Below are 23,866 nucleotides of genomic sequence, written 5' to 3' on the forward strand. Positions count from 1 at the left end.
AACACCAAAAAAATCCGTTATCTGTGAAAAGATTCCAAGCAAAATAGGTGCAATTCATTTTAGCAAGTCATCAACATTTAAAATTGCTTTATTCTAACTAAAGGACTTTTTCCAACCATTTTTCGTTTGAATTATATTCACTGGTAAGCACAATTATCATTTTATTACATATTTTGAGTTTTCTTGGTAAAAGTAAAGAAAATTATGTGGAAAACCCCAAAGGGACACGGTTGTCCCTATATGCATCAAAGGCGACTTTTGCTACCAAATATTAATATTTTTTGCCTTGCCATTATTTTCAGTTTGGGACTATTATTTTCGTATATTTTACTGCCGAAAATGTCTTCAAATCGCCGTAGAGAATTTTCGCTGCGGGAAGAAGAAATTTTTGAAGTCTTGATGGCTGACAACAGCGACGATGAGGATGGTTTGCTCCTTGACGAAGAGGACCAAACATTTTTAGCACAAGATATGGATGCGGGTTTGTCTACTGTTGAAATTGAACCCAATTCAGCGCCTCTAGAAGACAACATACTTGAAAACCAGCAACCCAGTGTTACTGCCCCATCTTTTACCTGGCGAAAAAATTCATATTCGCCGCACTGTTTTCTGGAGGAACATGGATATGACTTCGGTGAAGTGAACATTGGAGATAGCACCCACACTTCTGATGAGGGGCTGACTCCTGTCGAAATTTTCGATAAGGTTGCCGGATTCGAAAACTTAGTTGATCAGATTATAGTTCCTGAATCAGTACGTTATGCTGAACAAGGCGGTCGATGTTTTATTATCAGTAATGAAGAGGTCAAAGCTTTCTTCGGAATGAATTTTGTAATGGGGTATCATTGCTTACCCACATTTCGCAGCTATTGGTCTACAGATCCTGATATGGGAGTTCCGTACATTGCTAATGTCATGCCTATAAACCTTTTCGAAGAAATACGTAGAAACTTACATTTTAGCGACAATTCTAATGAACCGAGTAGGACCGATCCAACTTATGATAGAGCATTCAAAATACGCCCCATTCTTGAGCACTTCAACCAAGCTTTTCAAAGCGCTATGACCAATACCAAAATCCAGGCAATAGACGAGCATATGGTTAAGTTCAAAGGTCACAATATAATGAAGCAATATGTCAAAAACAAGCCCATAAAATGGGGATTCAAACTATGGTGTAGGGCAGACTCTTCTACTGGCTATTTATTTCAGTTTGATTTGTATACTGGAAAAAAAATAGCGACCCTGAAACTGGATTGGGTGAATCGGTTGTGCTGCAATTGCGTAAAGATTTACAGGGTATAGGTTGTGAAATATACTTTGACAATTTTTTCAATTCTCCTAATCTTCAGTATGAATTGACGAAAATGAATATAAAAGCTTGTGGAACAGTACGCTCAAACAGAAAAAATATTCCAAAAAACGTGCCAGCTGATAAAAACATGAAACGTGGAGACATTTTCACGACCAGTAGCAATGGAATTTCGTTCATAAAATGGATGGATAACAAAGCTGTATTTTTATTGACAAATTTCTTGTCTCCCATATCGAAAACGACAGTCAAGCGGCGGGCTCAAGGTAGTGGTGAGAAGATGAATGTAATATGCCCTGAAGTTGTTTTAAAGTACAATAAAAATATGGGAGCGGTCGATCTCATAGACCAAAAAAATGTGTGTTACGAAGTGGACAGAAAGGCAAAAATAAAATACTACCTACGATTGTTCTTCGACTTGCTAGATATCGCGATGAATAATTCGTATATAATTTATTGCAAGCTGTACGAAGCAAAGCGCGTTGAAGGAAGTCTGCTTTCAAGTCTAGATTTTCGCCAAGTAGTAGCTCGTTCACTTATTGGCAGTTTTTCGTCTCGACAAAGAGCTTTGCCGCCAGCTGTTATGACAAAAAAGCGAGCTTCTCTAGCACAAAAGCGCGGGACACCCTCACATGTAATGGTGAAAGTGAGTAATAGAAAAAGATGCGTACAGTGTGCAAAAAGTCATGTTGAGAATCGCACAAATAACACATGCTCAACATGTAACGTTCATTTATGTTACACTTCAGAACCTAATTGTTTTGTTGAATATCACTAATGTTTATTTTTATATTATAAATAAATTTATGAATTAAATATTTTGTTATGTATACCTTAACGCATATAGGGACATATATGTCCCCTTAAAAAAACACATAAATATAAACATTTTTTTTTTGTTGTATTACTTTAATGTTAAATAAAACCAAAATAAATAGATACAAACCAAAAAAAACATTTTTACTGCTTTGGAATAGTTATAAACGTGTAAGGGCTAAATACGAAAAAACTACACAAATATACTTGGAAAAAACGACTATGACTAATAAAACTACTACATACAAGAAAACTACTTAAGACAAATTTATATACAATATTTACAAAATCACCCACAGTAAATCCCTTTCTATGAACTGTAATAGAGTATAGCAAAAATATTAAAAAAATATTGCGACTGTAAATCTAGAGAATATCAGCATATTGAAGCAAGCTCTTGGGGCCAACAATAAGAGATAATCACATTTCAAGACATCAAAATAGTGGTACACAGCTCAGCAACACTAAAAAATTTTGATCATTAAAAAAAAATAGTGGTACACAGCTCAGCAACACTAAAAAAATGTTGATTAATAAAAAAAAACAACACTTAATCTCTCTATATGTATTTACTTATTTATGAGTCATACACAGAAATTTAGTATTTTTAAAATTTGGCTGCTTCGCCTCTTTATAAAATTTGTTAAGCAAATAATATGTTCTTATTCTTATATATATACAAACATTTCATTATTTCAGGGTTACAATTTTCACAACAATAGTAGGGCTCTAAATCTGCTATCTTTTCAAAGAGGATTTGCGAAAAGCCAATCCTATGACAAGTAGAATTAAAATGTCGCATAAATATTCTCCATTTTTGAAATGAATTCGATAAATTCTGTTGGAGGCTTAACTAAATAGCTGTTACTGCATTGCTTCTCCTTGGAGAACAAAAAATCAGCTTCAGTAAGTCCATCTTCAAAATTTGGCAAAGGCATCAAACAATTATGCTGTTTGAAGTATTTAAAATAAAAATAAAAGGTAACCGCAAAAGTATAGAAAGGCGCTTTGACGAAGAAAAGTACTTTCATCAAGGTCAACGATTATATCAAGTGAGTGCGTATGACAGGTCTAGGCAAGCCTTGAAAAGTTTGCCAAGAAGTGTCTTTGACTAAATCGTCGTTACGTGCTCTCTCTAGAAAACTATTGGAAACTACTTCCCATTTATCTGCTGGCAAAAGTTCGCAATTGCCATCATTCGCACAGTCAAGATAAACCACACCCCAGGCTTGTCTGAAAAGATATGAGAAACGCTGCGGAGTTATTCTCACATCAAACGCCCCACCTGCTCTTATATGACCACAAAAGTTGTCCAATTTATCTTGACATAATTTTCTAGTCATTAAATGATTGAATCCCTTATGTGACCAAAAACGCCACAATCGTCGGAAACTACTAATATTGAGTAGCCACCCCATAATGAAATAGAATGAGTTGGTGATATCACGACCAAGGTAATCATGCACTTTCAAAGAACTAAGAAACTGCTCGGCTTCCTCCAGAAAAGTAACTTGTTCCGCAGTTGCTGAAAACGGTTGCTTTAGATTGCCTACTGCTCCAAACACAATGCTATTAAAAATATTAAAAAACTTGTCGAAAAGAAGGACAAATTCGGCTGTATTAAGAAAACTTGGAGACTTAGAAATATTTAAGCGTCCCGAGCTATATAAAGCGAGCATTGCGCTTGCCACAAAATTGCTGAGAACTTGAGCAGCTAACTTAACATTAATTTTTTGCAAAGTTTTTGGTTTAATATGGGCTGAGGTTAATTTATGAGTGCAACTGATATCTGAAAGGGATCCTTGCTCATGCGGATGGACTATATCATTCCAATCTACTGACCTACCATTAAAACTGACTCTATTCTTCTTGTTTTCAATGCAGTTCCGTGTACTTTTTGGAAGATGCGGAGAATCATAAAAGTATAAGATTTCTTGACCATTGACTTCAAAAAAGGGTATCTTCCTAGAAACACCTACGATCCTATAAAAGCGCATAAAATTACACCCTTATCGCTTCAAAAATGTATTTCTTCATCACATCTCCTCTACGATTTGTGAACAAAAAAAATATGCTAGAGGGTCAGTCCAAGACTCCCCCCACCAATTGCTTGGGCGAAAAATGTGAGAACACTAGAAGCGACCCTGGAGGTACGATTTTCATCACCATAATCCTCCAGACCTACAATATAATCCCTACTACTCTCATATTGTAAATTTATCTTCAGTGACATTTCGTCACAGCATATGGACACATACCGCTGGGCGTCAGTGAAGCCACGGCTTCTCAACTCCAAGGGCTTTAATGCTTCTAGAGCTGCAGCCAGGGTTTCTTGGCCAACCTTGAACGAATTGTTCAAGAGTTCTTCTGGATGGCCAATTAAATATGGACTTCAAATACATAAATGCAACGGGCGACAAAAATTTAACTGCCAGAGCTAATGTCTTTAACTCTCTATCAAATCTATACCCTTTTGGAGTTCTAGACGAGACAGTTCCTCACATATATCGCAAGATATGAAGGTAACTTGCCGAGAAGCTCATCGATTTATCTTCTTCCGTCCTGCCCCGGGAATAGACAAAATTCGACCCTCTCGCAAACTCTCTACCTCCGTCTCTAACTGAGTCACCCTGATGCGGAGATATTCTAATTACTGCTATTTGCTAATTAAATCGTCTTTGTACTTTCGTCCTTTCGGTTAAGTACTCGTCTGTTTGTGTCTGACGACTGTGCTTCTTTGCCCAAGTATTGACCTAGCTTCTTGGTCCTAAAGAAGAAAAACATGGGAGTTCTTCAAATAAAGGGAGAAAGGACTCCTGTAAAGGGGCCGCAATATCAAACTGATCGCAGTTTGAAGTACAAAGTACCAGATTAAAATCTTCTACACCTAGCTCTACTACAGCTAGTTCGTTTTCTAAACCTAAGCTACCTGCCTCTAAATTCGTCCTAGAGTCTTCTAACCTATCTTCTATTGCTGTGGGTGAACATAACTTAATACTAACATCAGGGATAGCCCACTTCTGAAGTAACCCTCCATTGCCCATCCTCATTTTCAGGGAGAAATTCCTCTTGCAAGCGAAAATATATTTCGCTGTTGGGTTGACTACGCCCAACAGCTCCATCCACTGACGCCACACAGTGTTTCGACTATATGGAGGCAGAAATAATAAATAATGGTAAACCTGCGCCAATTTCACTGAAATTTGATATGTGCTCTAGCTTTACTTAGAAATAGGGTATATGAAATTTGGTAAAGATGGCATAATTGTCGCGCCTTTTTACTCTTGTGGGCGGAAATATTAAATTTCATCCGATTTCGATGAAATTTAGTTTGTGCTCTCTCTTTTATTAGGAAAACCGTTAAATGTGATGGAGATCTGGTTATTTTTTTTCCTTTTTTCACTCTCAGAAAACAAAGGTTATACTATAAAATGACTTAGGTTTAAATACTTGCTTTTTTCCCAATGTTTGGTGAGAGTTTTTCATTGTTCGAATAATTCTTTTCGCGAAATTATGCAAAAAGAAGCTGAAAATCAAAAATTAGGAAAATCAAAAATTACATATATTTGCAAAGTCGCGCGCAAAGATCAAATTATATATTCTAAAACTACATAAAATTATCTAAAACATTTGTCTAATTTGAAGACTTGGCGGATCAGTACTCACACTTTTTTTACTAATAATCTTTAGCATCTAAATTTCAAAGTAAATTTGTTGGTAAGAAAATAGGAAAGTACCAAATAAATGATAAATACCTTCACCTAAATATTTCACGATATTTAAATAATTGATTACAGTTGAAAAAAAACATTTTCTTTAATGGGTTAGTGGCCAAAGGCAACTTAACTGATTACTCGGCATCGCGCCGATTCCCATATTTCTTTGGAAATGTATCGTTCGTGAAGAACGGGGGTGAGTAAATAATGTGAAATGTGCTATTTGTGACTTTTACTTTTCTCTCCCTAAGTCCAACCGGTTTTTTTTTATCAACTGTCACCATGATTATTTTCTATCTGCCTCCATATGGTCGAAACACTGTGCGCCGCCTAGTAAAATTAAAACAAAAAAAATGCATAAAAATGCATAAAATTACTCATTTTTATACAAGCTGCCCAATAATTACCACGATAAACTGAAGGAGACCACCCAAATAACATAAAAAATACCCCTATAAAAGTGCACCGTTTTGAAATATTAACATTTTTTTATTTAATGGGCCTTATGAATAAAAAACAATTGCTTTTTCTTAAAATTTCAGACTTCTTGCTCGATTAGTCAAACAAAATTTAAATAAAAGGTATGGAATTTTAAGAAAAATCAATTCCTTCGTTTTTATTCATACATCCATTATCAGTTATTTTTAGTTAAAAAATATCGAATATATCAAAAACGGCCATACTTTTTTAGGGGTAATTTTTTTATCTGGAACCCCAACCTACATTGTCCTTGGTTTTGTCGTGGTACATGTTTATATTTTTAAGTGCCTTCGAACAAATATCGCTCATTTACTTAACGGCAATTCCAACTGCAAATCCAAGTCCATTTCCACAACATCCTGAACAACCCTATGTATGTATATTTTCTTCTAATGAGATACTGGTAATCGATACAGCTATAAAATATGTACATACACACAAAATATAGAAAAGAGCTAGCGGTAATTTATGCATATTTAACTGAATATTTTTATTTTTTGGATTACCTATGCTACTTTTGAATGAATGAGCGATATGTATTAATAAAATAACAATAGGAAGCAAGAAAAAGCTAAAGACTAAGAACGGCCTTAAAAGTAATGTAAACTAATGTAAAAGACTTAAATAAATCTTAAATCTTAATTGCTGCTATACAAATAAGCCCCTCTGTCTACTTTGACTGCACTGTCAAACTTAACTTTAAGAGCCCCCGCACACTGCAGAGTTTATTGCCGGTTAGATGGGCTTGCTTGTCTGTCCATTGCATTTTCGGGCGCGATTAAGTTGGTGTGGTGCGCTCACCTCCATATACATATTTTCATCTATTTCAAGCGAGCCCCAACTGAATCGGCGGCCGATAAAGTCCGCACTGTGTGGGATCTCCAATAATCTACTTCTGTTTTTCCAAATTATTTCTACTTACCTGGCATTTCCCCTTCCAAAGGAAAAGGATAGAGGGGTACTCCCAGAGGGCATCCGGCTATGCATGTTCGGTTTGGCATTTTCACAATCTGAAAACAAAAATGGTATGGCATGTAATATACATATAAAAACAAAAGTTAAAATGCTTATAATGAATATCGCGCAGAATCGTTTGCATAAATCTTTGCATCAAAAAATTTTATTCAGATTTGTGTTTGAATTATGACATCAACAGAGATGCTTTGAAACGTAATTTTTGAAAAAAAAAATTATAAATCTAGGGATTATTGATTTATTTTAGAATTAGAAAAGCTAGTTTATATTAAAAAAATATATTAGACCAGATGTATGTAATCTACTTTTATTACGAATTGAAACGATTTTATTGAATATTCACAGCTACCATTAATAGTAGTTTAGCAGTTAGATCGAAATGCATATTTGGCAAGATAGATAGAATACGAGATTGCGACATACTGGCGGCGATGACATTTCTGTACAAAAAGTAAACAAAGCCGAATTGCATGTTAAAAGAAAATGTCAGGGCAGCCAATTTTCTCAATAATAAATTTTACGATAGTAAACGCGTTTTAAATGTGCTCAATTCTAAAAATATATGATTTACAACGGCAATTAATAAGGAAAATGTGAAAAAAACGGTGATTTTTGTGGAACTATAAGAGAATTTCAGTGCATTTAAAGTTTATGATGCGTCGTTTATTTTTAGATCAGAATTATCAAAATCGACAAATTCAAAGTAGCGATATGTCTGACGGTGCCACCTTTGTTCGCTGCATCGTGCATATTGGGCACATGACGTTTTTAAATGCATTTTACATACATACATATATACCAGTCCAAGATGAAAAAGGAAACCAAAATTAGTAATTTTTTTATGAATGTAGTTAAAAAAGTTCACAGAGGAAATGCCGGAAAACAATCTATGGGCAATAAAATAAAATGTATGGAAATTTAGATGTGAACAGAATAATAATTGCAATAAAAAAGCATCACAGAAGTGTGAGAAGCAGGCAATTTTTCAGTCAAAGGGCTATTAAAGAAAATAAAATTTTGAAAGTAATAAACAGCAAAGGAGTGCACACAAAGTTAAGTTAAAAATTTTACCCAAATTCATAAAAAATTAAAAAATCGAATTTTTAATAAAAATGTCACTGTACATAGCTATTTAAATCTATTTTATTTTTTATAAATAAGGCCATTAGCATATATCGTTTTTATAAATGACTCTCATAGAGTCACGCTATATACATATGTAAATATATATATATTTTGGCTGGCGAAATATATTTTTTTGCCAACTAAAGCGTATACGTGAATTTAACCACATTACAAAAGGTTTTAAAAATTGAAAGGCGCAACACAGCAACACTTTTTGTTGCACGAAACCCTTGAATGCGTGCCTGTCATCTGTTTCTTCTATTTCGACATTTCGCTATTTTACATTTCTTTTATTTTTATTGTCAGATTTTTCAAATTCGTTTTTGCTTCGACATTCTGCTATCTTATAATTATTTCATTCTCATGCCATCCATCTTCCATTACCAAGATTTCACAATGTCTCTTCTTTACATCTCTACACATTACATAATTATTTTTTTTATGCAAGAAAATTCACAACAGAGTCGGAAAAAAAATTAAGTCATTGAGATTTTTAGCAACTATAAGCTTACACTGAGTTATAGTAAATTTAATCAGCTATAAAACTGCTTACACAAATTTTTTATAGAAATTCGAATTAAAAAACTTGAAGTTTAATTATATTTTAGTTTTTTATGTTTGGTACAACTTTTATAAAAAATTAGTAGAGACTAAATAAATATGGTAAAATGTTAATAATTTCCCTTGTCCGGATTTTGATGTGCGCCTCCGTATTTGATCTCAGTTGAACTTTTATAAGAATGAGTTGTCAATTTACCCGAATATCTTTTACTTTTTCTTGTAGTATTATAAATGTATTTGTATAGCCAATTTCACTTCTTCGCACTTTAAAAGGGACAAACACAATCCGATTTTAATTTTTCCATATAAAAAATAAATTCAGATTTTGTCTGTCGCTATTCAAGGGGATGCAAGGGTATGTATATAGGTTATATAATTCAGACGCATAAATTAATAAGTTTCTTTTATTATTATAAGAAGTTATTTTTGATGCACTCAAATTAAAAAAAAAAAATATACAATCTCTTTTATTTACAAAGTAATTTATAAATTTTATAAATTAAGTAATTATATAATTTTCAAGCAATTGAGCGTTTCATTTCAATACCTTTCACGATGATAGTACTATCGATACTATCGATGTTTTCAACTATCGTAGGTAGGCTTGGAACACCTCAAAAGCTCCGTAATTCACTTTATCAAGTGGTGTAGTTCCCTAAATCTTAAAATAAATATGAGCAAAACTAAGTTTATGTATTTAAACAAGTTTTTAAAATGAAGTGGTTAGGCAGGATTATCAGCGCAAATGCAACCATAAACGATCATGTAGGATATATTAAAAAAGAGATCCTTCCTGCCAACAATGTCCTTAATAAACTGACAAGTACAAAATCTGGCTTAGAGCCAAGATTTGCTTTAAATTTCTACAAAGCCTTCATTAGATCAAAAGCTGAATATGCTTGCTCGACGTTTGCTATTGCTCCGGGGGGGTGTGAACAAAAAATTGCAAATAGGGTGTAATAATGCGATAAGAAGGTGCTTGGGAGTTCCTCCGAATACCCCTATCCATGCAAGATATGCCTCAGCGGCTGAGTTACCTCCTATCAAAAGAGCTATTTGGTTAACGGCTAAAGAAATCACCAGACAATGGATGAATAATGAAGTGATTAGGGATGAGCTAAAGAACATTGGGGGAAACAAATCTAGTTATGGATATTTTTATAAGAAATTTCAAAGTATTTCTAATGAACTTAATTGTAACACTGTAGTAGGTTTAGAGGTCTCTCGCTCAAAAAAGCTTGGTACTTCAAAGAATAACGTTACGGTAGAGCAGCTGAAAGGTGATTACTGTAAGATGAAAAATGATTTGTTTAATGAGGGTTTCTACTTGCTGGCTACGGATGCCTCAGTGACACAATATACGGTTGGAATGGCTGTGTATGACATAGATCAAAAAATTTCCTATCTTTATAACTTGAAGGAACCTTTCCTCTACCTTTGGGGAATTGGTAGCAATTAGCCAGGCTGTAAAAATTTTAACTAGGCTCAAAATAAGCAAAGGGGTAATTTTCACAGATAGCCTTATGACAATAAATTCCCCTGATAAGGTGAACACGGATTCTTATATAGTTGCCGAAATTCATAATTTGATAACTTCGTCAAATTTGGAGAGGATTAAGAATATATGGATTCCAAGTCATTATGAATTAGCGGTAATGAAAACGCAGATATAGCAGCGAAGGCAGCGACGGATGGAAATAGATGTATTCTTGACCCCGAGTGAAGCCTTGACGAGAATATCAAAACAAATTTGGGATGATTGGAGAAGAGAGTTTGATGAGCAGAGTATTAGCAAGGGGAAATCTTTTGTTGAGAATGGTGGCAAGCCAGATTCAAAACCATGGTTTAAAAGTAGACTGGAAGGCTTATGGTCTGATTATGCATACTTCGAATAACTTCGCATAAATTTCAAACAGTCAGTTGAAGATCTGTTGAATGCATTTTGTATGTATTCCATTACCCGGAAATTAGCAGAACTTGTAAAAAATTAGCGATCTGTTGAGTTTAGATTTTGCCTCACGTATTCTTAAGTGACATTTCAATTGCAGTGGTACCAATAGCAATATTTTTACAGAGATGCATGGAAGGCATATTAGGGGAGTTCACGTACGGTAAGCGTGGAATTTTCAATAAAATAATTTTCGAAAGCTTATATTTTGAAAAGTTTTTAACCAATTTTCAAAGTATGGATGTGATTGAAAAAGTAATTAAAAGTCGTTTGATGTAATATTAAAATAGAAATTTTTTTATTAAAACTTTGTTTTTCTTAAGAAAGTACGTAACTAACTTTATTAAAATATATGCACAAGTTAAGAAAGAGCATATAAACACCTTTAAATATATGAATTATAATAAAAAAATCTTTGGTAATATCACTAAAAATATTAAAATAACATAAGTTAAAAGAAAAAAAGCTCCGCAGGCGAACATTTGGAAGAAAATATCGTGTGATTTTTTATTCAAAATTTTTATTTTATATTTAAGTATCAATACAGTTGTTTTATTTCGCTGTTGGCAGTTGTCCTTAAACCTATCTATATAATATTATATATCAAATGAAAGGTATTTTTATACTCTTTCTAGTAAACATAGCGTTTAATATATGTAATTAATTACGAATTTTGGCAGATATTGTATTGAAAATTATGTCAAACTGCATAAAACTTTCGTGTAGACTTAATTTGGACTACAAATATACCCCATTAAAACCTCTTAAATGAATTTTTCTGTAAACAAATGTATTTACCTAAAGAAACCAAAAATCAGCTGTTTTTGTTCACACACCGTGAATAACCCTATTGCTTCGATGTATAAGATTGGTAGTACTGATAAATTTGGTTTCATGCGAAGCATAATCAGCCTTAAGTTTTATAAACCTGTGTTACGTTTAAAAAGTTGTGCGAAGTTATGCGAAGTATTCATAATCAGACCCTTAGGTGTCTATGACATTAAGTTATTAAACAGGCTACTTAGAGGGCATACCTGTGGTAAAACATACATTAGCAAATTCAGGAGGGATGTTAGTGATATATGTGCCTTTTGTCAAGTTCAAGAATCCGCCAATCATATAATATTTAATTGTAGAAAGTACAGCAATTCCAGGAACCTATTTTCTTTTTTCACAAATTTTAATGATCTGAAAAGTTTATTGCGAACTAAAAATTATAAACTATATGAGGAACTTGTCTCCTTCCTACATCATATTGGTGGAGCTGATCATCTATAATTATAGTTGAAAGAACAAATAAAAAATAAATTAAAAAAATATAGATATATAGTTAAAAAAGAAAAAATGTACCTATATAAGTTAAAAAAAAATAATAATTATAATAATAAAAATAAAAATCAGAATTGAAAAACAAAAATATATATAGATATATATGAAAGGGAAAAGTAATTAAAAAAATAAAAATAAATAAATGAATAAACAAATGATTTTAGTATAGAAAACAGGATAATAAAATCAATGCAAGTTATATGCTAAGTGAAAAAGAGAATATAATATGTACATGCACTTATTTAAAAGAATATAAAAAGGAGGAAAAAATATAAATAAATAAAAATTAAAATTAAATTATTTTTATGCACAAAGGAAAGCCCAAGGGGCTAAAATATGTGAGAGAAACTGAAAGTTTAAGAATGTAATTCAATGTATCACTTGACAAGACTTGGTACTTAGTACATTTCTAATTTAATATATAGTATCTTTCCTTTTTCCTTTGTTTAAGGAGGGAAAAAAAGAATAGAAATATATAAGTATATAATCTAAAAAGAAAAAGTAAATTGAATTTTTATATATAATTTGTACATTTAAGTTTTCATGCAAATGTAGTAGAGTAAAAGATAATGTTTCTGTAAGCTTCCACTTCAAACCTAAGTATTACTTTAAACTTTTATGTTTCCCAATAATCATATATGTATGTAGATATATATCTGTAATTGTTTTGTTCAAATTTTGTTACCCTTCCGCTCACACGCATCGTCGGAGGAACAAATACGGAGAATCAACAATATTACTCATCGATAAATTTACATTCTCAACACAAAATTATCGAGCATAACCTGGCTAAGATTCCACCACTCAGGAGTCTTGCCATTTACTAAATGTCTTTGCGACATTTCCCATAATCCAAAAAAAAAAATACTCTGCTATGTTGTTACTAATCGAGGATGCTGTTAGTAATCGTACGATGCGACGATGCTGAGTAAATTCGATACTATGGCATCGTGGTAATCGTCAGAAATGTTAGTTAATAACGTACTCGTACGATACTAACATAAACGTGCAGGCCACTGATATATACATATATTTCGATCCTGTTTTCTATTAATATTATTAATAATTATTATTCATAGCAGTCCGGTTTATAGGATTTAGTCAGAACTTACAGGAAGTCGTTCCTATTGACATAAAACCTCTAAGTGGGAACACTTTTGAGAGAGTAACTGAGCAACTGTTCCTAGCCAGAAGTTACAGGATTTAGTCCGGAGTTTTTTTCCTGTAAGTTGATGAAAAGTGCCAAACGATTAGCTGATTTGCATGTGCAAATATAAACAGAAAGCGGTGTAAACAAAGAACCTTATATTTGTAAAAAAATGGAAGTAAACAACGAAATATTTGAATATGTATAGATTTTAACAATTAGTTAGTGATATTTCAGCCAAATCAGTGTTGTACAAATGACATGTAAACAAACCGACTGACGTATTTACAGGAAAGAGTGCTTTTTACGTTCCTGTGCACTTCTGCATCTGTTCTCCTTTTACTCTCACTTGAGAGAGTAAAATTGTAGTTTGACCAGTGGCGGACACAGGATTTTATTTGGGGAGGGGCGATTGGAATCGACTTGTTGAATAACGTTAAATTACAGGCATCTAACTTGATTCACAGTGGAATGACCAATCGAAGGTATATGACCTACAAGCGCATCCAACCTGCTTGAACCGCAAATAGAGGTTCTAGTAATTTTCATGAAGTCCGAATTAAAATGTTTTGTGATATAATTTTACTTTAAGTAAGTTTCATGTGGCGAATTTGGCGCAAAGTCTATTTACAGAGTCCCATGTAATAAAACAATTATACTATTTTGTAAAAAAGCACAAGATAAAAAGTTATGCTCTGGGTTTATTAAAGCAGTATATATTTGTGTATATTACATAAATACTTATTTTGTGCTTATAATAGGCATGTTTTATTCAACCATCACAAGCAAATAGCTAAATCGTGGTCAAATAAAACGAAATTAGCCTATTTCCTATGTTAGCCTAAGTTTGACAGTTGTTTGACTACAAATAGTGTCAAAGTAAGTTTTTGCCTCTTTCTGATTGGCTGAAGGAGAAAATTTCTGATGCTGAATGGCAATGCCTCTTGTTCAATATACAAGCCAAGATAGCTTTTCATAAGCCAATATAATTATGTTGGGTAAGTCCTCCATACAAAATAAGCTAATAGCTTAAATTTCTGGACAAATAAAACACGGCTAATGTCTGTCAAATGAGGGATGTAATTAAGTTACTTAACAACTTATTCGGAATTTTGATTATAATAATTTAAATTTCAAACTCAATTTTGCGCTTTCCTTTTGGGAATCTTTGTATTATCCGTTCAGTGTCAATTTCAATATATAAGGGCCTGTTTCAGTGGCAGTTTAAACTTAGATTGCCAATTGTGTGGCATATTTAAACAAAGTTTATCTGAAACCCAACAAAGTTAAAACGGCATTTAAATAACAATCCACAATTAAACTTAAGTGCCATTTAAATATTCACCTGAAATTGGCCCTTAGTATTTAGCAGCCAGCTCGGGCGTTTAAACTAAGTTTAAACCACGACAGTGCACTGAAAAACTGGCCCTAAGTGTACGTGTAAAAGTGCTAGACCTATCAGTCTTTTTTTATTCATGGTACTATGGAACCATGTTTTTAACCGGCGAAGGGTAACTTCTATCTGAAGTAGCGTTACTAGCTAGAAGTGTAGTCAGAATGCGGAGAATTTTGTTAATCAACGGAAACGCATATTCGTCGTCCCATTTACCAAGAACTTCTGCTACTGATTTTAGGTATGGCTTTTCGCTTACCTCATTTGTTCATCGTTCAGACCACAATTTATATTCTCCTTCCAAACTGATAGCGTCTTTTTGTAGCGTATTATATTCCCAAATTTTATATGTATGGAAGTAATAGTTCAACTCAAAAATGTTTGTGTGATGTATATTTCGGCAATCTTTCTCGGAGATCGAGCTAAACATTATGCAATAGCGGTATAAATATTATCTTTCGATAATAATCTTCAGCGCTAGATGCCGATAATTAGCCGGAAAATTTCATCTATCCGCTCTCCGAGGAAGGACAATGTCCAAATAGTATAATTCCTTAGCGATATTGGTAACTAACGCGGCAAGCGCTTTTTCTACGTATTTTGCTGTTATCCCCCTACGAATGTCTGGTTACACATTGTAGTAGTATCAAAAAGTTTGATTCGACATGCATACATATAGTTCTTATCAAAACTTTACGACACTCACATATTGGCAAGATTTGACCATTTGTTTTAATTTTTTTTAGTTGTAATTATTGTTTTTTAAAGGTATAGCATATTTTTAACAGAAAACATATAAATCCAAGTTTCAGTCTTTGTGCAAAATTAAAAAAGAAATCAACAAACTATGTAAAAAATTCGAGCTTTTTAATTCGATTTTTTAGAAACATTTTGAGTATACAGTTTTTAGCCCAATTTCAAGTACCATTGTTTTTTTTTCCGTCGAATGTGTTGCACATTTTCTCCATATAACAAAAAAATCGTCGAAAATGTTTTGTATGGAATAAAATGGCTAACAAAACAAAAATCGGTTACTTTAAACTTGCAGTATAATAGAATGGGCTAAAAAAGTGCTTAATATTTCTTAAAAATCGAATTAAAAAGTTTGAAATATTTACGAAAGTTTGTTGATTTTTTTAAAACGTTGCAAAGAGATTCAAGCTTGGATTTGTATGTTTTTTTTGTTAAATATTATATTATATTTTTATAAACCAATTATAAATATAAATTCATAGTATTTGCATACCCCTTGTTGTAATTTTTTAATTTAAGAGATTTACATGCTTTCTTATTCTATAAATAATCTTGTGCAAGCCTAAAAGAGGGATTATGATTGAAGGTTAAAAAATTTTATTTTTTTTTTAATTTCTTTTAAAATTTTTCGTTCAAGGTAATACATATATTGTAACCGAAATTTTTTGGCCATTTAGCACGTTTTGCGATAAATTCAATAATATGTATGTCAGTTCGCGCTCTGCCCGGTCTTAAACTAAGTCGACTACCTAATCCAATTCATAACAGAGTAAAATCATTTAATAATAAAGTTAAAATATTTGTTTCTGCCGCAACTAAATTCTCCATCTCCACGATTTTGACCAGTAAATTACTTAACTTCGACGATTTTTATCGATTTTATTGCATAAGGTATCAGTTTGTTAAAAAAAATGTATTTAGACAAATACTAAATATTTGGCAGCTTTCGTAGAAATTTTTAAAATAGCGATGCTCAAAGTTGAAAAAATTTAAAAATAATAGGTTTTCAAATTTTGCCTGATGAAAACTTGCAACAAGCAAAGTCTCTTAATATACTGTTATATTTACATATTTTCAAAGGTCTTTAAATTAAAACAAATCTGATTTTTAAAATCGAATGAAATATTCAACCGGTTAATAGCGCGTCATGTACGAAAATAACGACTTTTTAATAAAAAACAAAAAAATGTTGTGTTCAGGGACTATAACAAACCCTTTTTCGTGTCGCATTCGACCCTACCAACAACCTACACTAAGTTTTGTTTCGGATGCATTTCTTTTTTTGTTGCACCGGGTAACTGGGCGTTAACACTTTTGCGTCTGACCTTCTACTCAATATGTGTTGCGCGTCCTAACATTATAACGCAAATGGAGGGACCTACGATTTTACGCCGCCTCCGAACATCCACATTTTCTCAAACTGCCAAGTGGCTTTAAAAGCTTCCGACACATTCAACTCGGAAAATATAGTGAGTTTTCGCAAATCGCAGTGGGTTAACGAGATTCCTCGTGGCACCACAACGTGCTCAATGGTGGGCCTAAGTGTGCCGTTGTGTCTACCGGCAGCCACTTCAACCTAACCTAACATTTTATATCCTTCAAATTAAAAACGAAAGCATGTGCTATAATTTTTAACCCAATTTCAAATAATCAGTAATTGTTTTAATTTTTGTTTACTTTTCTGACGTTCGACTATATGGAGGCAGGTGGAAATAATAGTATACCTGCACCGATTTCACTGAAACTTGGCATGTGCTCTAGTTTTACTTAGAAATAGAGAATTATGAAATTTTGTAAAGATGGAAATGGAATAATTGCCACGCCCTCTACTCTCGTGGGCGGAAACATTAAATCTCATCCGATTTCGATGAAATTTAGTTTGTAGTCTTTATTTTATTAGAAAAATCTAAATTTAATAATTTATTTTTGAGCTTTAGGCCGTATGTTAATAAAACATTAAATGTTTTTCTGCTTTATTTATTTAGATGCCTTCAGACTGAAGGCGAAATATCGACCAAAATAAAACTAAAAAGTAAATAAAGCAGAAAAACATTTAATGTTTTACTTAACATACGGCCTATAGCTCAAAAATAAATTATTAAATTATACTAAACGGCCAATAAGCAACACAATCATGAAAAACCTAAATATAAAATATGGGGAAGATTGGATTACTATAACGTTCAAAACTCACAAAAAATGTGGGCGCAGTCATTAAATGCGATGGAATTTTGGGTAATTTTTGTTTCGTGCTTTCCACTCTCAGAAAACAAAGGTTATACAATAAAATGACTTAGGTGTCAATACTCGCTTTTTTCCCAATATCTGGTGGGATTTTTTCATTGTTCGAAAAATTCATTTCGCTAAATTATGCAAAAAGAAGCTGAAAATCAAAAACTAAGAAAATTAAAAATTACATTCGAAAACTACATAAAATTCTCTAAAATATTAGTCTAATTTCAAGACCTGACGGACCGGTACTCACACTTTTTTTTACTAATAATCTTTAGCATCTACATTTCAAAGTAAATTTTTTGGTAAGAAAATAGGAAAATACCAAATAAATGATAAATACCTTCACCTGAATATTCCATGACATTTAGATAATTAATAACAGTTGAAAAAGAAACACTTTCTGTAATGGGTTCAGCGCCAAATGCAGCTAAACTGATTAGACGGTATCGCGCCCGTTCCCGTATTTTTTTGGAAATGTATCGTTCGTGAAGAAGGGGGGTAAGTAAATAATGTAAAATTTGGTACTTATGACTTTTACTATTCCCTCTCTAAGTCAAAGCGTTTTTTTTACCAACTGTCACCATGACTTTTTTCTACCTGCCTCCATATAGTCGAAACACTGTGCGCCGTCGGGTTTTTTTGCTGGGGATGTATTTTGGATGTATGGATATGAACTTCTGTTCTAAAACTTTGCTTTGAGGCTAAAAGATGTATAAATATGCCACAAAAATGGTTCCAAGATGAGAGCAATTAGTTGTTTCCCATATGAACGCCTAATAATGATTAAGTTCCGTGTTTTCTTTTATTACTTAATAGAAAAGCGCACCAAATAAATGTTACCGGTTTTAGTAGGACTTAAAAAATACATTTGTTTTGCATTTTCTCGTTTAAGGTAATTTATTTTAACCGAAATGTTACGTGTTCCCAACTATAATCTGAGCAACAGTTCCTGGAATATTGTGTCTTAGTATCAGTGATGGAAAATGAGTGTGCATTGTGCCATTTTCGGCCCTTTCGGAAGCAGCCTTAAGCATAATCGACTGATTTTCGGCACTATATTTGCGTAACTCAAGCAGTGTTGCCACTTTGTGAGTAATTCCTCAAAACGTGACGAATTTCGGGAGCGCTTGAGTATTTTTTGAGGATTTTTATTTTGAGGAATTTTCCCTCGATATATTAGCAGACAACAAATGAAACCATGTTTTACACAAGATAGTTGTTAAATCGCTCTGCAAATTTTTGAACAAAAAACTTTCCGAAGTTTTATAAAGGGCGAAATACACCACACAAGCGGCTTGTCAAACATTCTTCAAACCTACTTTTCCCATTTCGCCATACACCGTGCAAACATGACTCGTTCAAGCAAAGAATTTTAGTTTTCTTCCGGTTTACAATGTAAAAGGGTTTGGTTTTCTTCGATTTTTCTCTCCTGCGTCCTCATTCGGTAAAAATTCCGTTGCGAATGAGGCGATTTTATCATACACAACGTAAGCGGTTTGATCAAACGTCAACATGGTAGCCAGAAACCAAAAAATTTTTATTTTTGTTCACATTTCCCTCAAATGGCTTGTCAAACCTTCAAAAACCACATACACATCTTAAACAGCTTTAATCAAAGAGATATTTCGCTTGGTTTGTCGGGCCGCGTGTGTTGTATTTTTCGCTCTTAAGCACTATTGCATTTGTTGCTAAATATTCAAAATGTTATCGATAATTTTTTTCATTCCATCGTTCTATTTTCCACTTATTTTGAACTTGCAAAATCTCGATAACGAATTGTTTTACCATAAGGATATTCATATTGATTCTTCATTAGATCCAGAAATTTATAGGAAAAAAGTTTTTGAATTAAAGGATTATTCAGGTTCATATAAGTTTCCGAATTAAACAAATTATTGCATTACTTATATAGCCATTTTCTAATGCTTCAGTAGAACGTATATTTAGTAGTTTAAAAATGTTCAGGACAGACTTGAGGACCAGATTGAGCACTGATATAGTTGCAGCAATATTATATGCAAACCAAGGCATAAAAAATAACGGTGATACTTTGTTTGAACCGCAAAAACAAATGTACCAATTGAATTGGAGAATGTAATTAATTTTTGTGCTAAGTACCTGTAAATAGTAAATGAGAAAATTTTGAGTAATTTGTTGGGATTTTGAGGATTTTTCATTTGTTTTTGAAGAATTTGATATATTTTTTGTGGCAACACTGAACTCAAGGCAAGTATCTAATAAATATTTAAAATAAAATAAATATTTTAATATATATTTTATTTCATTTTATTTTTATAATCTGAGCAACAGTTCCTGGAATATTGTGTCTTAGTATCAGTGATGGAAAATGTGTGTGCATTGTGCCATTTTCGGCCCTTTCGGAAGCAGCTAGCACCTTAAGCATAATCGATTGGTTTTCGGTACTATATTTGCGTAACTCAAGGCAAGTATCTAATAAATATTTCTTTCGGACCCGCAATTAAAAAAATTGTTTTTTTACTTTTTATCGTATATGCTTAAACTGATAAATAATATAGACATAGAAATGCAAGCAAAAGAAGCTCGCATTCACATTGTGTATAACCGCTTACAATTTTCGCTTCAACAAATTTGTCGCGATTTTATCTCTAAAGCAAATATTGAGTCACCTTTAATATATACTTTAGATTTAAATAATCATATACCCAATTAGATATTTTTTGTGGAACAGGTGCCGAAATATCTCTTAATAAAGAAAATTTTACAGAAACTGAAATTAAAATTTTTTAATTAAACGCTTTACAATTTGATGTTACGATTTGATGAAACGATTTTGTGCTAAAAATATATATTTTTAGACTTGAATGCTTAGTATTTATTTTTTCAAACGTACAAAATTACATTAGCGCGTATTGTGGCTTATTTGTATTTTCGAGGTGTTAGCTATTGGTGCTAATAATTTTATAATTTTTTGTTATTTTTATAATTTTCTGGAATCGTGATTTTTAGGCATGCACGCCTTTTTTAACAAAGGCAATTAGTTTGATAGATTGTAATTGAAATCTTAGATTATCCATTAAAACAACTGTGAACAATTCGGATTTCCGTGTTTTCTACAGAAATGTTGCCTTATGTGGTCCAGAATACCCTTTGCGTCTCTATTTAGTTATGGTTTGGCGAAATAATTTAAAGAATATCATCAGAGAACGAGCAAGAAAACGCAAACAAACAACAGCAACGTTTCGGTATCGTTTAGTTTCGCTCATACAAGGTAACGAAACACAACAGATTCAAATCACTCGGAAGCATTTGCAGGATCGATTACTAAAATACCGGCATATTTTGTTTAATTTTCCTTGTCTCTTCCCTGACAAGACACCAAATTTTGATGAATCATCTTGTTGCGAACTGTTTGAGAAATATATATCCATTTTATATGATTAGGTGCCAGAAATATGGACAAGTGAAGTTTAACTTTGGAAAAACGCATCGCTGGTATAAATATATTGAAAATTTATTTAAATTTTTGAGTATTTGTAACTACCTCACAGGTGGTCCCATATTAATTTGGTTTGAATCCGATCATCGGATCATGAATAAATTAACGATAATCTTAAATTTTTATATGAGAATTGAAGTCGGTTTTGTTTTTTACCTCCCTTTTATTAGCTCGGGATGTAACTATGTAATATTGATACGCCTAAAAGATGCAGCGATTTCTATTCTCAAGTTACATACCTGATGATAGTACGAATGGAAATTATAATAGCGAGGTTTTAGTTTTTTAAACTATAATTTTATTGCCTAAATATTACTTGTGTCTTATATGTACGACTCCGCGAATGAAAGAACGTTTTCAACTATGCGCCGCCTAAAAACTTATTTGAGATCAGCTACGAAATAAGATCGTCTCAATGTGCTAGCTTCTCTCAATATTCTTCGCAATCTGGATGTTAATGTTGACTCAGTATTAAAAGAATTTGTATTTGTGGTGAATTATACCTTTGTGTTACGTTTGCAGATTTTTTGGGGATGTATCGATGAGCTTTTGTGCTTTTGTGCTTTCAATACATGCTCAAAATGTGAATGTGTAAGTGTGGGCCGACACTGATTTAGATTATTCAGCATATTGCATTTAATTGTGGATATATTTCATCAAACAAATAGTGATGAAACGAAGAATAAAACTACTCATCGATAATTACTATTAGTGCTGCCATATGATATAATTTCGATACGACAATTATGTATTAGTAGAAATGGTAAACTCTCAAGAAGTGTTTACACTGAAATTTTTAATTGTCTATGTAACTATCTTCAAAGTTGAGAACCAGTCAAATTTGCACATAAAGAAAAATCGTCATTGGGTCACAGAACTCGTCAAAACGTCATGGCCCCCCTTGCGGCCGGGCCTGTGTGATATTTTCGACTATAATAGCATCGACATAGGGGTACAGGCTTAGCAAATGTGATGTAAAAATTTGCTCCCTACCGTTAAGGACCACCCTAATCTATATATTTATGTATTATATATATATGTATATGAGGTACTAAATTTTGAGTACGTATTTTTTCTTCTTTCCCCTAGCAAACGAAGTTCCGTGTCTCAATGAACATTGCATATTTGCAGCTAATGAAATATTGAGATCTATTGACAGAAGAATCGATCCATGCGATGATTTTTATGCTTATGCGTGGTAAAGAACACATTTATGGCTTAACAAACTCTCACTTCCTTAATTAATTCTTTATCCGACAGTAATAATTGGATAAGAAATAATCCAATTCCAGAAGGCAAATCAACATGGGGTACTTTTGGAAAATTAGAACAAATGAATCAGCTAATTATACGAAATATATTAGAGAAACCACTGAAGGAATATAAGTCAGAGGCTGAAAAGAAGGCAAAAATTTACTATGAATCTTGTTTGGATAAAGAAGAAGAGATGGAGAAATTGGGTGCTAAACCAATGGTTGATTTACTGTGGAAAATCGGCGGCTGGAATGTGACAAAAAGTGGATTTAACATTGAAAAATGGAATTTGGCTCATACGTTGAAAATTTTACAAAACAAGTACGTATTCTTTATAGAAATATATGGGCAAATCTAAAAAACAGGTAACCTTTGCGTTGTTTAGCTATATTTTCATTGTTGTAAACTATATCAAGCTCGTTGCTTTTGGATATAATTCATAGACGTATACTTGAAGCCATGATAAAAACATAACAAGGTAAAACCATTGAGAGGCAATCTGACGTTTGCCAGCAATGTAATTTAAAAATTCAAAACTCAAACTCACACACACATTCCCATTTTCAATCTCAAACAACAACAATTGTGAACAATTTAATTTTTTTATTCTCAATTTTATATGATTTTAAAATGCTGGCAAACGTCAGAAAAAAATCATGGCCGACGAATTGAGAGAATGAATGAATTTACCTTGTAATGTTTTTATCAAGTTTGAAGCCTTAAAAATATTTTGAATCAATTTGTTGCATAACTTTTGAGTTATAGATGTTTTCATTCAAAAAAATATTAAAAACAAGTGAATTTTTTGTTTAAATTTTAAGAGGTGAAAAGTAAATTATGTCATAACTTTTGAAGCACACCATATACTGGTTTGAAATTTTATGGGCAATTAGTACTTATGTGGACACTTCATATGTAGTAGGTAACTATAAAGTGTGCTTTAAAAAATAACTAAATGGCGAGTAACTCCAAGTTTGTAACTCTACTTTTCACAATTTTCAAAATTTTTGGTTTATACTTTTTGAAGCGTTTCATTTTAAAAACTTCTACAAACAATTACGAATGATTTGATACCTTAGCAAGAGGAGTGCTTTCAGAACAAACCAACGTTTAAAGATAAAATATTCTGCGATCTTGAGCGTAATTTTTATTCCAAAAACATATTAACTGAAGGCATATTTGGAAAATACGTCGAAACGATCTAATTCTTTTTATAACTACTAGTCATTATAACGTTACGTACTCCTGTAAAATGCTTCAAACAAATTTTCTGTAGAAGTGTGTAAAACTTTTAATGATGCTCCTTCTTGTAGTCAGAATATTTGGAGCGTGGTATCAAATCAA

The 23,866-nt window shown here is 32.6% G+C and overlaps 1 protein-coding gene across 9 annotated transcripts in view; it reads left to right on the forward strand.

Annotated features, from left to right (window-relative positions):
* LOC118745678 (neprilysin-3) overlaps positions 1 to 23,866 on the forward strand; it is a gene marked incomplete at its 3' end in the record, with an annotated part of 330,193 nt that overhangs the window by 188,310 nt on the left and 118,017 nt on the right. For all 9 annotated transcript variants that reach the window (XM_036479247.1, XM_036479250.1, XM_036479248.1 and 6 more), the window contains 2 exon segments: positions 22,358 to 22,466; positions 22,529 to 22,843. In XM_036479247.1, the coding sequence (XP_036335140.1) occupies positions 22,358 to 22,466; positions 22,529 to 22,843 (424 nt within the window).

The sequence above is a fragment of the Rhagoletis pomonella genome, unplaced genomic scaffold (genome assembly GCF_013731165.1).
Source record: "Rhagoletis pomonella isolate Grant_MI unplaced genomic scaffold, Rhpom_1.0 Rhpom_scaffold_00009, whole genome shotgun sequence".
Classification (NCBI taxonomy): Eukaryota; Metazoa; Arthropoda; class Insecta; order Diptera; family Tephritidae; genus Rhagoletis; species Rhagoletis pomonella.